Source organism: Sinohyriopsis cumingii, chromosome 14, assembly GCF_028554795.1.
Source record: "Sinohyriopsis cumingii isolate HCF-2022 chromosome 14, ASM2855479v2, whole genome shotgun sequence".
NCBI classification, from domain to species: domain Eukaryota; kingdom Metazoa; phylum Mollusca; class Bivalvia; order Unionida; family Unionidae; genus Sinohyriopsis; species Sinohyriopsis cumingii.
In genome coordinates, this window is record NC_142974.1 from 100272447 (window position 1) to 100287582 (window position 15136).

General features: G+C 35.4%; 1 protein-coding gene across 1 annotated transcript in view; it reads right to left on the reverse strand.

Moving 5' to 3' along the window:
• The window catches only part of LOC149784485 (uncharacterized), a 108157-nt gene extending 93334 nt beyond the window's left edge, over positions 1 to 14823 (reverse strand). Inside the window, exons 1-2 of the mRNA XM_089932567.1 lie at positions 14692 to 14823; positions 6534 to 6742 (exon numbers count right to left, since the gene is read on the reverse strand). Of these exons, the coding sequence (XP_089788693.1) occupies positions 6534 to 6615 (82 nt within the window). The 5' untranslated portion in view covers positions 6616 to 6742; positions 14692 to 14823. The remainder of the gene's footprint in view (positions 1 to 6533; positions 6743 to 14691) is intronic.
• Between the last annotated feature and the right edge of the window lie 313 nt (positions 14824 to 15136).

Below are 15136 nucleotides of genomic sequence, written 5' to 3' on the forward strand. Positions count from 1 at the left end.
GGCTTCCTTAACGAAGCAAGAAATAAAAATATAGTGGTCCAGTACTTGGTAGAAAAGAATGTTTTTCATACAAGTGCTTTGGTTTCGATCAGTAAGTCTGTATCAGGCTCTGACATAAAAGTATAGGAATTAGAACTAAAATACAAGATGCAATTAGAGTTGAGTAAACTGGAACTTCAGAAAGATAAAGAAGAAAAACAAATGCAAATTCAGATGCAATTGGAGAGAAAGAAAAAGCAAATGAAATAGGAAAAAGAGAAAGAGCAAATGTATTTACAGTCGGAAGGAAGAGAGAAAGAAAGACAAACGCAGTTACAAAAATATACAGTTACAGAAAGATCAAATGCATTTACAATCAGAGAAAGAGAAAGAAGAGATACATTTACAATCGGAGAAAGAGGGATAGACACCGATGCGGATGCAAAGTGAGAGGGAAGAGAGGGAATATCAAATTAGAATAAAAGAAATGGAGCTGGTAAGTGAAATGCACTTTCCCACTTAAAATACAAATTTAAGTTTTGATGTTTCAAACAATATTTGGTCAATGCCCTCTTTCAAAGAACGAACAGTAGACACATATTTTACTCGTTTTGTAAAAGTTCCTAAATGTTCAATATCGGTTCACCAAAGTAGTGACTATAATACGGTTAAAGAAATCCATCTTAAAGGGTTATGAGTTAGTCCATGAAGATTATTGGCAAAAATGTCAGAAACTATAAACAGAAACGGACAAAGTCAAGTCAAATTTGCTAGAGAAAAGGGCAGTTATTTGATAGATGGTGCTTAGCCAAGAAAGTTGAACAAGATTCTGACAGTCTCCAACAACTTGCATTACTTGAAAAGTTCAAGGCCTGTGTCCATAGAGACATTAAGACTTATCTTGAGGAACATCAGATCGAAAACTTGGAAAATGCTTCTCGTGCTGCTGCTGAGTACCCTTTAGCTCACAAAACTCCTTTTGTAAATAAGACCTCCACTCAACCATCTTCCTAATACAAGCCTTTCTAAATCTCGAACTGGCACAACTTTTACAAATCAAACTTGAGATAAGCTTGACAAAAGATCCTTGTCTCTTCCTACGTGTACCTCTTGCAAGAGGAAAGACAACGTTATTTATGATTGCTACAAGTTGAAAAATAGGCATCAGAAGGTCACGGTAATGTATTGAAATCAATACATTTGATGGGTCTAATAAACCCCAGTCTGCTTTTATTATCGAGATGTATGAACCTTTCATATCGAAGGGTTCTATATCACTCTTGGGTCATTTGGCCAATCCTGTCCCAATTAAAATTTAAAGGGACACATAACTTTTCAGAGTCTCTTATTGACAGGTACTATGTCTTTTTCTGAGAAGCCTTCTTCTAATAAGAGTGTTCTTATTCAAGGAGTAGAGTGCGGTTTTATTAATGTTCCTTTACTTTGTGTAAATTTGTCATCAGACTTAGTCTCATGACCTGTAACATTCGGCACTGTATCTGTTTTACCCGTTGAGAAAATTCATTTATTACTAGGCAACAACTTAGCGGGAAACAAGATTGTGGTTACTCCACTTGTAACTGACAAGCCATGTTGGGATCAGAAAGTTAAAAAAGAATTCCATGATTCATTCCCAGCGTGTGGAGTTACCAAAGCTATGGCAAAGAAAGCTCTAGAGAAATATGCTGATAAGGAAATTATTCCTTTAGCTGACACATGTATTGGTCAGTCTTTTGATAAGGTCACTTTCACTCCTCGTTTGGATCAATCATAGGGTAATGATCACAGTGATCCTTTTTTAATTACTCATTTTCTTTATTAGAATCGGGGTGACAAACGACGATTACTTGTCGTCGAACAGGAAACGATCCAGAGATCTCATGTTTACTTCAAAGGGCCATTAGGGAAACTGAAGCCACTGAAGTTCCTGTCTGTTATTTCATGAAAATGGAATTCCTATTAGAAAATGGAGATCTCCCGAGGTACCTGAATGGTGATGAGCGGTCAGCGAACTATAAAAATGATAGTTCCAAAACATAACAGACAGGAAATACTTAGTCTGGCCCATGGAATTCCTCTGGCTCGTCATTTACGGATTAATAAGACCTATCACAAGATCTTGATTCACTTCTTTAGGCTAAAAATCAAAAGTGATGTTTGTAAATACTCTAGATCTTGTCATACTTGTCAAATGGTGGGAAAACCCAATCAGAAGATACCTAAGGCTCATCTACAACGTACTCCTACTTTTGACGAATTATCTAGTAAAAGTATGGTAGATTATGTTGGTCTCTTGCCTTAGACCAAGGCAGGTAACCAGAGGTACCTCCTTTGAGGAAAAATAAATCTAAAACAACTGTAACAGCTTTAATAGAGTATTTGTTTACTCTATTTCTTCTTCCCAAATATGTCCAATCGGGTCAAGGGTCAAATTTTAGGTTAGGAACTTTCCAGCATATTGTGCTTGAATTTGGCATTCAGCAGTTTAGGTCAAAAGTATTGTTTGACAGAACTTCAGTGGATAACATTTTTGAGCATGGTAATGGAATTCAATCTCTCTTGCTCATTCTTCAATTTTTTTTCAGATTAGATATTACGGCCCCCACAAACTTAAAAAGCAATAGAATTAGTCAAATTATAATATTAGCGCTCATGTGATCTAAATAAATTATAGGAGTACGAGTATATTTAAAGAGATAACCAGGTTAAACATGCAATTAATTTAGCTGTACCTGTCCCACTTAGTGAATATTTAAGTGAAGGAATATCATCACATTCTACTGACATTGGAGTGACAAATATTTGGAATTCAGACATTATGAAAGATCTTGACCAAACACTTTCACATTTGGAAGAGAAAGAAAGAAATGAACTTAAACAGTTGTTATTTGAATATGAACACTTATTTCAAGATGTTCCTACAAGAACACAGTTTTCTGTGACGTTGAAATTGTGAATTCCTAATCTGTGAAACAACACCCGTACAGGATGAAACTTCTCAAACAGGAATACTTGAGAAAAGAAATTCAGTATTTGCTGGAGAATGATATTATTAAGCCCAGTAAAGGTGACTGGAGTTCACCATGCATGCTTGTTTAAAAAACCGGATAAATGTTCCGTATCTGCACTGATTATAGTAAGGTTAATAATGTGACAAAAACTGATTCATTTCCATTACCAGGAAGCGATGTCTGTATTGATAAGATCGGAAATGCCAAGTATGTCACCAAATTTTACCTTCTGAAAGGATTTTGGCAAATTCCACTAACGGAAAGAACAAAAAGGAATTTCGGCATTAATGTCTCCTGATGGACTTTATCGATATAAAGTAATGCCGTTTGGGATGAAAGGGTCGCCAAGTGCTTTCCAACGTCTCATGAATATGATTACCTCTGAACTAGACAATTGTGATGCTTACATCGATGATATCATCATCTACAACGACACCGATAAAAAACATTTAGCAACAATTCGGAAATTCTCACAAATGCAAGTTTGACAATTAATTTATCTAAATGTGAGTTCTGCCGTGGAAGTGTAACGTTTCTATGACGTATCGTGGGACACAGACAAGTTATACCTATAGATGCTAAGGTCAAGGCTATCTCTGAATTCTCTGTGTCTGTTAATAAAAAGCAATTGACGCGATTTTTAGGTAAGGCTGTATGCTATCAGAATATTTTTCTCTCAAATTTTTCTATAATTGCTGAACCCCTGACAAATTTGTTGAGTAAAATAAACATGTTCCTTTGAACTGAAAAATGTCAGAAGGCTTTTGATAAGTTAAAAGCCATACTTAAAAGCTCGCCTGTTCTTACAGCTCCAAATGTCAAACAGTCATTTAAACTCTCTGTTGATGCAAATGATGTTGGGGCTGGAACAGTTTTGATTCAAGAAGACGAAAATGGTATGGATCATCCAGTGTGCAATTTGCTAAGATATTAAATAAGCACCAAAGAAATTATTCAACAATCGAGAAGTAATGTTCGGCTTTGATATTGGCATTACAACATTTTGAAGTTTACATTAGTTCAGTTCCTTCTTCAATTATTGTGTTTAGTGACCAAAAGCCCCCTACTTTCATCGGCATAAAATTGTTGCAGGAATATGATATTGACATCAGGCACATCAAAGGAAAAGATAATTTAATAGCAGGTGCACTTTCCCGTGTATAACAATGTATTGTTTCATGAACACTGTGTGTAATTTAAAAGCGTTCTTTTAAACCTCATCTATAATTAATATATGATAAAAAGAAAGCTTTATCATATAAATCTTGGGAAGTATTATGCATAGTTGATTTAATTTATAATTGATTTAGTTTAATTATTTGTAAGTTTCAATATCTTTTTATTTTTAATTTCGTTACATACCAAAGTAAAGTAATTTTGTTGACTGGGAATTTGATATTTTCCAGAAATTAGTTCGACCTGACTGTTAGTGGTAAACACCAAACTTTGCATCTTATGCTGACCTAGTTCATGGCCTTGATTGAGAATGAAGTAAGCAATTTCTTTTTTTAAAATTCATTCTTAATATGTGAATGATAATCGTGAAATCGAAGCTGTGCTGGACTACTTGCCATTAGAAGTGTAGATACATTCGAAACTATTTAGGAAAGTGATCACGTGACCCTCATCCGGGAATCTGTTTTGGGTCTCAAGTTACTGTATAATGTTTGTTTATAGAGAAATTTGGCAGTCGGGCTTTTAGACACTTGGACGTAAAGGTGTCCCTTCTGTTTTGACAGTTTGGAATTGTAATTTTAATGTTTATTTAAATTAATTTGGATTCTGAAAGATTAATTCTTTTTCCTGGAAATATTTGAGTTCAAATACAAAAGACTTGGACAAATACATTTATTTAAATTTTATTTGGAAATTCAAACACGGGAATAGTATTGTCTGTGGAATAACAAATAACTATAGACGCTACAGCACCATACTGACTACAGTATACATCATCGCCTCCAATTTTGATTTTTCGTCAGGATTCGAACGTGAATTCATTAGAATATTTCATTACTAGGACTTCTAAAATTTAATTCTTGGATTATTCTTGGATTATCTTTTAATTTGATTCTTAAAACCGTATGTTCTTATATTTTTCATTTTTTATAGTGTTTTTTGCCTGTGAAATAAAGTATTTGTTAAATTTTTCAAAGCTTGTTGTTTTCACTCTTGTTATTATTTATAACAGCCTAAACACGGAACATAGTAGTAAAAACTCCAGATTCACGTACACCAATACCATCAGTACACGGGATTGGAGTGGTGGATTTATAATTACAATAAATTAACCATTATTATGCATTAAAGAGTTAATAACCGTCATTGTCGAATTAATATAATGATAGCTGTTAGAGCAGCCATGTAAAAATGTTTTACAAAATATATATTTACTAGTGTTGATTATGGGATGGGGAAATACTAACGATACAAAGTCAGTTTTAGATATAGATGAATATTTTACAAGGCATATAAGCACTTATTTCTGTATGCAATGGAATGGGAGCTATAAAGCTAAAGGGTGAGGGTTGCGTGACAGATTTTTATATGTGGCTGACAAGTGTCTTCAGTTCTAAAACTCATGTCACTAATACTGTATTCACAGTTCTAAAGCCAATGCCACGGACACTGTATGGACAGTTTCAACGTCCATGTCACAGACACTGTATGCACAGTACGCCTTGAATGCAATAGGTCGTAGGTTTGAACTCCGCTCGAGTCATACCAAAGACTTATACAAATTGTTCTAGCAGCTGCCACGCTTGGCGCTCAGCATTAAAAGGTTAGTGTTAGGATTGGTCGGCCTGGTGTCAAGGTAATGTGACAGGGTGGGACATTATCTTACATGTCTGCGGCATGCCCCCCCCCCCCCCGCACCCCCCCCCCCCCGTGAAGGACATCACTATTAACTCCTACACTGCAAATATTGTAGCAATATGACATAAATTGTCAAAGTTAGGTTAACAATCGGAATCACACACGCGCATACGCGCACTGATAATTTTACCACACTTAGAGAGTATTCGAAAATTATTTTAAAATGTTTGGACAAGTCTTTTATACCGTACTTCATATATAATTATTAGAATATTGTTATGTTGTTGTCAATAATTACTTTACCACTGCACATGCAAAATATTTATATTTTGTACATGTCATGGTTTTGACAAGATATGTTTTAATATGTACGTGACTTATTTATTTTCCTTGTTTGTTTGACAATTTTTACTTAAATTTCAAATTTCCTATTCTCCCTGTTGCATCATCTTTAGTGGAGTTTGAAGACACACGTGAGTAACTGTCTTCATTATTATGCGAACAATTTCGCTTGCTTCGTTCTTTTTAATGGGGCTAACTGAAATTCTCTGAAACATTTCATTACATATATCAAACATTAAGTAACAAATCTATGTCATCTAGATTTATGCTTACTAAAATGTTGAAGATGGTATATACTTTCATCTTATTGAGTTTAATACATTTAGGTATACCATATATGTGTATTGATAGTACTAAAAAGCATAATATGACTTATCTATCACATACCTTCGTTTTGTAGACATTCAAGTTTAAGTGACCGATCATAGACTAGGTTACACGTAGCTTGCTGTGATCTCGCAGTGGCCATCGTGTCTTTTCAATACGTTGTGAATAAAAACGTGTTGAATCTCGGTGAATTGAATGGTCAACCTAATACAGTGACGATATTAGCACTTCGGCTGTCAGCCTAATACAGTGCTAATGTTAGACCGGTGCTGGAATAGACAAAGATCAAACTTATAGACAAAATCAGTGTACACAATTACCTAATGAATTTAGCAACATTTCATACACTGACTAGATATTTTTCTCGTTATTATAAATATTTGTATGAGTTTAGTCAGACTGATAGCTGCAAATTACATTGACAAGATAGTAGCCACCACCCCTTCTAAACAATGGCAATATAAATGTGGGATTTTTTGGTGAAGTTTATAATCACATAAAGAGGACTGATTCTTAAAACATAATATAAATCCCTCAAGCTCTAACCTTTATGAATGTACACCATGTATTTCTTATATGATTCCCGTGCAAAATCCCGTTGCTATAAGCAAACCAACCAAACACTGCAGATAATGTAATATGTGTGCGATTGGGATTTATAGTGATATCTAGTACTGGAGAATCATGCCGCAGACATGTAGCATGATGTCCCACCCAGTCACATTATCCTGACACCTGAGGCCGACCAGTTCTAACAATAACCTCTTATCGCTGAACGCTAAGCGAGGCAGCTGTTAGTACCATTTGTATTTGGTATGACTAGGCCGGGGATCGTACCCACGACATCCCGCATCCGAGGCGGAAGCTCTAACCACTAGGCCACCGAAGCGGGAGAATGTCGTAAGCATTGAACAACAAGCATGGTCGTGAATAGGTTACCTTACCCGACTAATTTATGTTTCTCTTGCAATATGTATACCTATCTCATTTGGTTTGTTCAAGCGAATGCAAGCATATAAAATTCAGAACAAAGGATAACGGGGAAGAATGAATAATGGTAAAAATAGTGCCTCAAAACTACGAAGCTTGAATACACGTCTTTCCGTTATTTAATTGATCTCGGTAACTCCAGTGCATGTATCTATATTTTCGTTCTCTCTATTTGCCAGTCCAGCAGATACAAGTACCTTGAGTTGAAGTCTTTTACCCAATTCTTCTTCCTGTTCCCCCTACACCAAAAATTACCACCATCATAACAACACACGACACGGTGCTACTCTAGCTAATGATACGGCTATAATGAAATCATCTAAAATAACGATGATTATGACAAAGGCTACATAAATAAAGGTATTACTAATCTGCTGTTTCTACAGTTTGTTATGTATTGGTCGTAAGATCTACTGCCATGTAATGTTTTCAAATCCGCATGATACACTCAAGACCTGTCCACAATATAATTCATTTATCGGTAAACCTCAATTTCCATATAAGGGTTGTATCGGTTGCAAATTTAGCATTCATCTTTATACATTTGCACTTCACTGTCCATATAAATTATTTCGTGCGCATTCTTCCAGAATGTACAATAGATGCTTGACACTGTACGTTTTACAAATAGAACAACATCCTTCAGGGCAAATGTTACAGTATGTGGACTTTTCAGTTACGTCGTTTATACGTAATAAATAGCTTGCTTTGCACGAAGTCAATATAATCATATACAGTTATTGTTTAGTATGGGAAAAATTTCAAAGTCACAATAACCATTTTTAACACGTAGTTGTTTTATTGTTTATGCTTTAACGTCATTTTACAGGTCACAATTGGTCATACATAACGGCTAGTGTATATAGTAGAGGAAGAACCCGTACAAATCCCAGAAAGAACCACAGAACCCACATAAATCTACTGGCAAGCTGTCTCACCTACCCACGATGTCCGAGTCTGAGACTCAAACTCAAGCAGACAAAGGTGAAATGTCGGTGATCTGTAAAAGCGAACGCACCAGAACAATCGGACACATGGGGCTTCTATTGAAGAAATAAAATTGCTCTTCACTTAGAGACTAACACTAAACGAAAGATGTTACATTGGCCTACCTAAATCGTCTACCTGAATGGAAACACGGTAACGTTGGACAACACATAGCTGGTGAAATATGAAAATATTACAATTAGCAGCCGACATAGTGGCAATTACATGTTCCACATTACGTGCTACACAACTCACTGTAAGTGTAAAGTGTAAGTAACAAGTAAAATAGTCTGTCAACGTGACAAGATGGATGATCTTTTCGAGAAACCTATGTATAATATATATTATGGTTGAGTACATCAATTTACATGATTGTCTTGCATGGCTTTATATAGTATGGACTATAGAGGATGTATGAGCACATCAAGTTATGTGGCTGTCTTGCATGGCTGTATAGAGTACAGAGTATGTATGGGCACATCAAGTTATGTGGCTGTCTTACATGGCTGTATACAGTATAGAGTATGTATGAGCACATCAAGTTATGTGGCTGTCTTGCATGGCTGTATATAGTATAGAGGATGTATGAGCATATCAAGTTATGTGGCTGTCTTGCATGGATGTATATAGTATAGAGTATGTATCAGTACATCAAGTTATATGGCTATCTTGCATGGCTGTATATAGTACAGGGTATGCATGAGTACTTAAGTTATATGGCTGTCTTGCATGGCTGTCTTGGATGGCTTGTTCAGGCTTATTAAAACAGAACCGTACGATTCGGACCAAACAATCCATCAGATGTCTGTAATCAGTCCTGTTGTCATTCGGACCAAACAATGCCTTGAATGTTTTTGATCAGTAATGTTGTCATGCGGACCAAACAATGCCTCGAATGTCTTTAATCAGTGCTGTTGTCATTCGAGTCAACCACTGCCTCGTATGTCTTTGATCAGTACTGTTGTCATTCGGGTCAAACACTGCCTCGAACGTCTTTGATCAGTACTGTTGTCATGCGGACCAAACAATGCCTCGAATGTCGCCTCGAATGTCTTTAATCAGTAATGTTGTCATTCGGGTCAAACACTGCCTCGAATGTCTTTCATTAGTACTGTTGTCATGCGGACCAAACAATGCCTCGAATGTCTTTAACCAGTACTGTTGTCAAGCGGACCAGACCATTTGGTGTATCAAGTGTCTAACTTTATCTTGTTAATATATGCTCCTGATTATATATATATATATATATATATATATATATATATATATATATATATATATATAATACAAATCATATGGCGAATAACATACCTTTCAAGTTCATTGGATACACCAAGGGATCACGTGTGTCAGGGATTGATTAAGATAAATGTAATAAACTGACTACTGTTGTCATGCAGAACATTTGGTGTATCACGGGCCTATCTGGTAAATATACGTCCGGAATTTCATATAAATATACAAAGGTCATACTATGTAAATATGAGAGAGAGAGAGAGAGAGATTAATAGCAAAACACATGTATCACTCGGAAAGTTTGGGACCTAAATAAAACCTTTAACAAATGTCTGGTTTTTCGATTCGCCTAATAACTAATTTGCAACATGATAGGGATGTTATCATAATAACCTTACCTGAAAAATGTTATGCTAGGACTACTAATGAATGATAATGGTGAAGCGTGGTACCTTGACAAGCCTTCACCCGAATACGAAGTATTGATTTAAAAAGACACTCTAGAATTTGGAACCGTTTATATTGTCTTATTATTTATTAAATAATACGTTGCTTTCCTCACAACAGGCCGCCTCTGTTCTTTAGTCCCCTTGATTACAATAATGCATATTATACCTGATTGGCGTCACTACTTTCAGCACATACAACGGCGCCCTCTGTGACCATAATGGAACATTAATCTAATGCATCTTGCGTTAGAGTAAAATAAAGTATGGCGGCGCAGCCGCCATATTGAAAGTTTTTATTTAAAGTATTTATATGTAAGATTGATGTAATGTTGCTATGCGTAAAATATTTTTGTTTGTACTTGGTACCCAGAATGCATTGCAAGCAATAGCATTGCTGACCAAAGAAAGCTATCAGCCATTTTTACGCATGCGCCTTGAGACTAAAGTTGGACTTGTAATATTTAAGCAAAATTTTTTATTATAGTATATTAATATAAAGTAAAATGTTAACGAATTTTGTTAACGATATGTTAACGAGACGTTTATGGAATATAAGTAAAATATAAATTGTTATTTATAGAATTATGTTGGATATAGGCGCGGAGCGCCTATATATTTCTAGAAAGATAATTTAAATATTTAAAATAGAAGAATGGAGGATGAACCTCCGTTTATGTAAATTTAGAAGATAGAGACAAACGATGATAAGTATGACGCTTGAGTTGTCCCGCCCCGCCGAAAATTTTTAAAATTATATTTTGCCGTGATAGCGGGATATTTTCAACTACAAGTGGCATACTTATCATATCGTTTGAACAAGCCACGAGCGGAGGTATATATTTGAACGGACGACATTAACGCTCCCGTCAACCTTATGTGTGTCATTCGCAATGCGACACACATAAGGCTGACGGGATGAGTGTCATGGAGGTAGTGAAAATATATACCGAAGCGGAGGTGGCGAAGGAGAACGATATGATAACTAATAGCCCACTTGCAGCTTGCAATGCACTACATTGTAACATCCTGTATGTGGATGTATTCACCAGAATATTATAAAACGAAATTTTTAAAATTTAGAACTGGATGAACGTAGGAATGACAACGTGTGTAATAATATAAACACAACATATTAGACTACTCATACGGAATCTGAGGACACGGTAATAGCATACTTAACAAACTTAGCAATAAATACTGGAAGTTGTAAAGACACAGTCGAAATCCTACAAATAGAGAAAAATCGTAAAAGTATTGTGGAAAAATGAATATACAGCACATACTGATATAAAATGTATGCATATAATTTAAATATTAGCATAGAATCATGTCAGTAATCCCTCTCCCTGCTCATGGCAGCTAACAAAGTGAGAGACTTAATGCAACATAGATCGGATAATTCCATACAAATATTCTACATTTAGTCAAGAGAAACTTAAAGCCGACTGATGAAATGAAATTGCAAGTTTAAGCGCGCACATTGTTCTTACGAATAATAAAAGCACAGCATTTTACACTTTCAGAATTACGGTCTCTAGCAATTGTTTACAATAGACACCAAACTCGTATCGAACTACTACCCATTATATGTCGAACATCAGAACCACGCTTTCCTATATAATTCAAGGAAACGGTTTGGCTGAATGGACGTATTTATTTATTTACTCTACTTTAATTTTATTGATAAACGAAATCGAAGACATGTTAAGTTTTAATGATTCCATCATCGACATCTTTATTATCCATGTATATTATTCTAGATGCATCAAATTAGACATTTACAAAATAACGATAGACCCGAACCCCATAAAAAAAATGAACGACACAATTGTGTTTTGGGTTTGACGCATTTCTCAGAGTTTGATAGACTATACATGGCGGCCAGTATAAACGGAGGCGGAAGAACCTGGAAAAAATTCTGATAATAACTACACCCTGCGGAATCTTACTGGCACATAACCCAATTTTGCCGAGCCAAGACTCGAACGAAGCAAATCATTCCGTACCCAGGTCGTTCTGTATACAGTTGGTTCACACCCAAATGAGTCATTTCATACCCAAATATATCGTTTTATACCGGGTCCTATGGTCGTTCTGTACCCAGTGCAATGGTCGTTTAGTACCCAATAATATACTTGTTCATTGCACACATCGAAGTACAAATATAATCGAAAAGATCATATTAAAAAATATTTCCAACAAATTTCAAACTGTTTGATTTCAGGTATTGTCTTAGTGACTGTGATTAAATTTGGATTATTCGCCTAGAAAACGTGCTGGTGTATAATAATTTACTAATTTGCGCTTACAATATGGCTTTTTATAGGAAACCATCATTTTAATGTACTGAGACAAACTAAGCCATTAAAAGATGAAGCATTGATGCGCAAAATTGGGTAAAACCAATCTTCCTTTATATGTGCTAGTTAGCCTCGTATTATAAGAAGCCACTGCAACGTTACACATATACAAATGGTATCCGAAAAGAAAAACTTAGAATATACCAGAGACAAATAAAATAAATGTAGGCTAGAATATTCTCGGTTTGAGAAGATCATCAGAATGCCGTCATCTCTTCCTCAAAAGTACTGAAACGTTGCTGCATGATATACGGCCTGTGAATACTATTATTGCACCATCATTAAATTGTTAACACTGTACTGATTACTGGTTTTAATTTTTTAAAAATCGGAAAAAAATTGCAAGGAACAGCAGGCAAATGCAACAAGAAACCAGCGATGTAAAGCAAGTACGACCGTTCCTTAGCTCTCCTTCCAACTAATGACAGCCAACCATTCAACTGCAAGGGACCTTTATGGACCCACAGATTGAGGCCAAACTATCAGGGTTCCTTGAATCCATAAAGCCTGGGGGAGGTGGCACCATTCTCATCCCCAGGAACAAATAGCAGGCTGTGGTGCAGTCAGAAAAAGTGGCACATGCACAAATGTGCGCACCCCACTATAATTAAACGCAACAACAACAAAAATGTACAATGCGATTATAAAACATCGCAAAGGATCTGATTCCAAATTTTACACAAACGGATTTACCAAATAACCAAAGAGACTGTTTAAAAGTTTACACAAAGATGTTTTAAACAGTCACAAAGATTTGACTTCAGAAACAAGTGATACCAAATGCAATCTCAAATACTTCTTTCAAAACGTGGTAAAGTAAGATGAATACGAATAAAGCCCTGTGCGGTGCAATTTCAGTGGTGATTTTTATAATGAATTTAAACAATTTTAATTAATCTTTAAAGTGTTTAGTTTAAAGACTGGTTTATATTCATTTTAGTTAAGTTTTCTTTTTAACATTTTAAAAAGCTGTTTCAAAAAATGACAAAGGTTTTTATTTCTAAAGATATCCATGATACATTTATAAAAAATTAAAATGTTCTTTTAAAAGGTAATGAAGAAAATAAATATGATACATGAGTAATTATTTAAAAAGGTGTTAAACCTAAAACAATTATTAGGATAAATTTAAAGTCATTTAACCAGAGTAAACTCTAGGGGTCAATAAAATGATAGTGTTTATTTGTAATACAGGACACTGGCCCATGATACATATCAATACATCATGCGGTACAAAAGATGTTATACTGAGTAACAAAAGAACATCGTATCTGTTGAAAGTAATATACACGGAAGTAATCATTATTGCATTTTTTGGATTGGGTGAGATACAAGTATATAGTACACAGTAATCGCAAAAACGAATTTAACAGGAGTCGTTGATTAAACGGTTACTCTAATCTTTAAGGTTTTTATAGCAAAAATTCCTAAACTAGTCATCAAAATTTTACTAGAATCATTTTGTATGACAGACATAAATGTTTCTAATGTTGGATTTTTATGTACAAAGGTAGGTAAATATTTTCTTCGTATTTCTCCATATAGCGGACAAACAGTAATGCAATGGGATTCATTTACCATGTTAACATTACAAATTTGACACAATCTTTCCTCATAGCAAATACTTTCATATCTTCCTGTAATAACTCTGACTGGCAAGTTCCCAATCTAAGCATAGCGATTATATAAGAAAGATCGCTATCTCCCAACAATTCTAGATATCTGAATGCAATTGCACCAATCTCTCAGATAGTACATGTTAGTTACGGCCGCTATCTTAAAGGATTTTAACTGGATATGAAGTCCATTGCAAAGATAATTAAAAAAGCACATTGAGTAAAGTACATATATGTATTCCTTCCAAAACATCAGCCCGTGACAGGCTGTTTAGAGACACACAATGGCTTCTGTCTCAACTTGCTCTGGACAGGTTTCGAGTTCGCTCACATCTGGTAAAGTCCGATGCCCTAACCAGAAAATCATCACAAATAATCTCCATAACTAATTGCTACCTTTTCACAACACATTTGTCCCTTAAATCCGCAATCCAGATAATGCATAACCATTTTTCACGGTCCCCATAAATTCACACATCTGTCTGCGTACACGTAATGTGCATGGTATTGATCTTCAGAAAACACTCGATATCAGAAACATATTATTCTTGATAATTATATACAGAGAACTGATACTTACAAAACATTCATAATGACTTTGCAAATAAGCTTCTTGGACGAATTCGTCTTATAAATCCCTTAAAAAGGCGTCTCGAACTAACTTGTCCATACCCTTCAGTACGATATATTGGTCTTACTTCCCCAGACAAAGCCTCGTTGTTATAAACAAAACGACCGATCACTGCACAGCCTTTTGAAAGTACATAACAACATAGTACATAGTAACGAGCTACGTCGTGAGAAGTTGACCTAACCCAGCCAGACATTAGTGTTATCGGTGAAGGAACCTTAGTGTAAACTAAGGTGTCAATCTGGAAGAGGTATATCTCGTTCAAGTGGATTAGCCTCGTACATGATCAAGTGGATAGGTAGACAACAGTGACAAACATAAATGATAAATTATTGTGACGTGAAATCAAAATGGGTGCATAAAATTTCTTCCAACTTCTACAAATGTCGGTTCT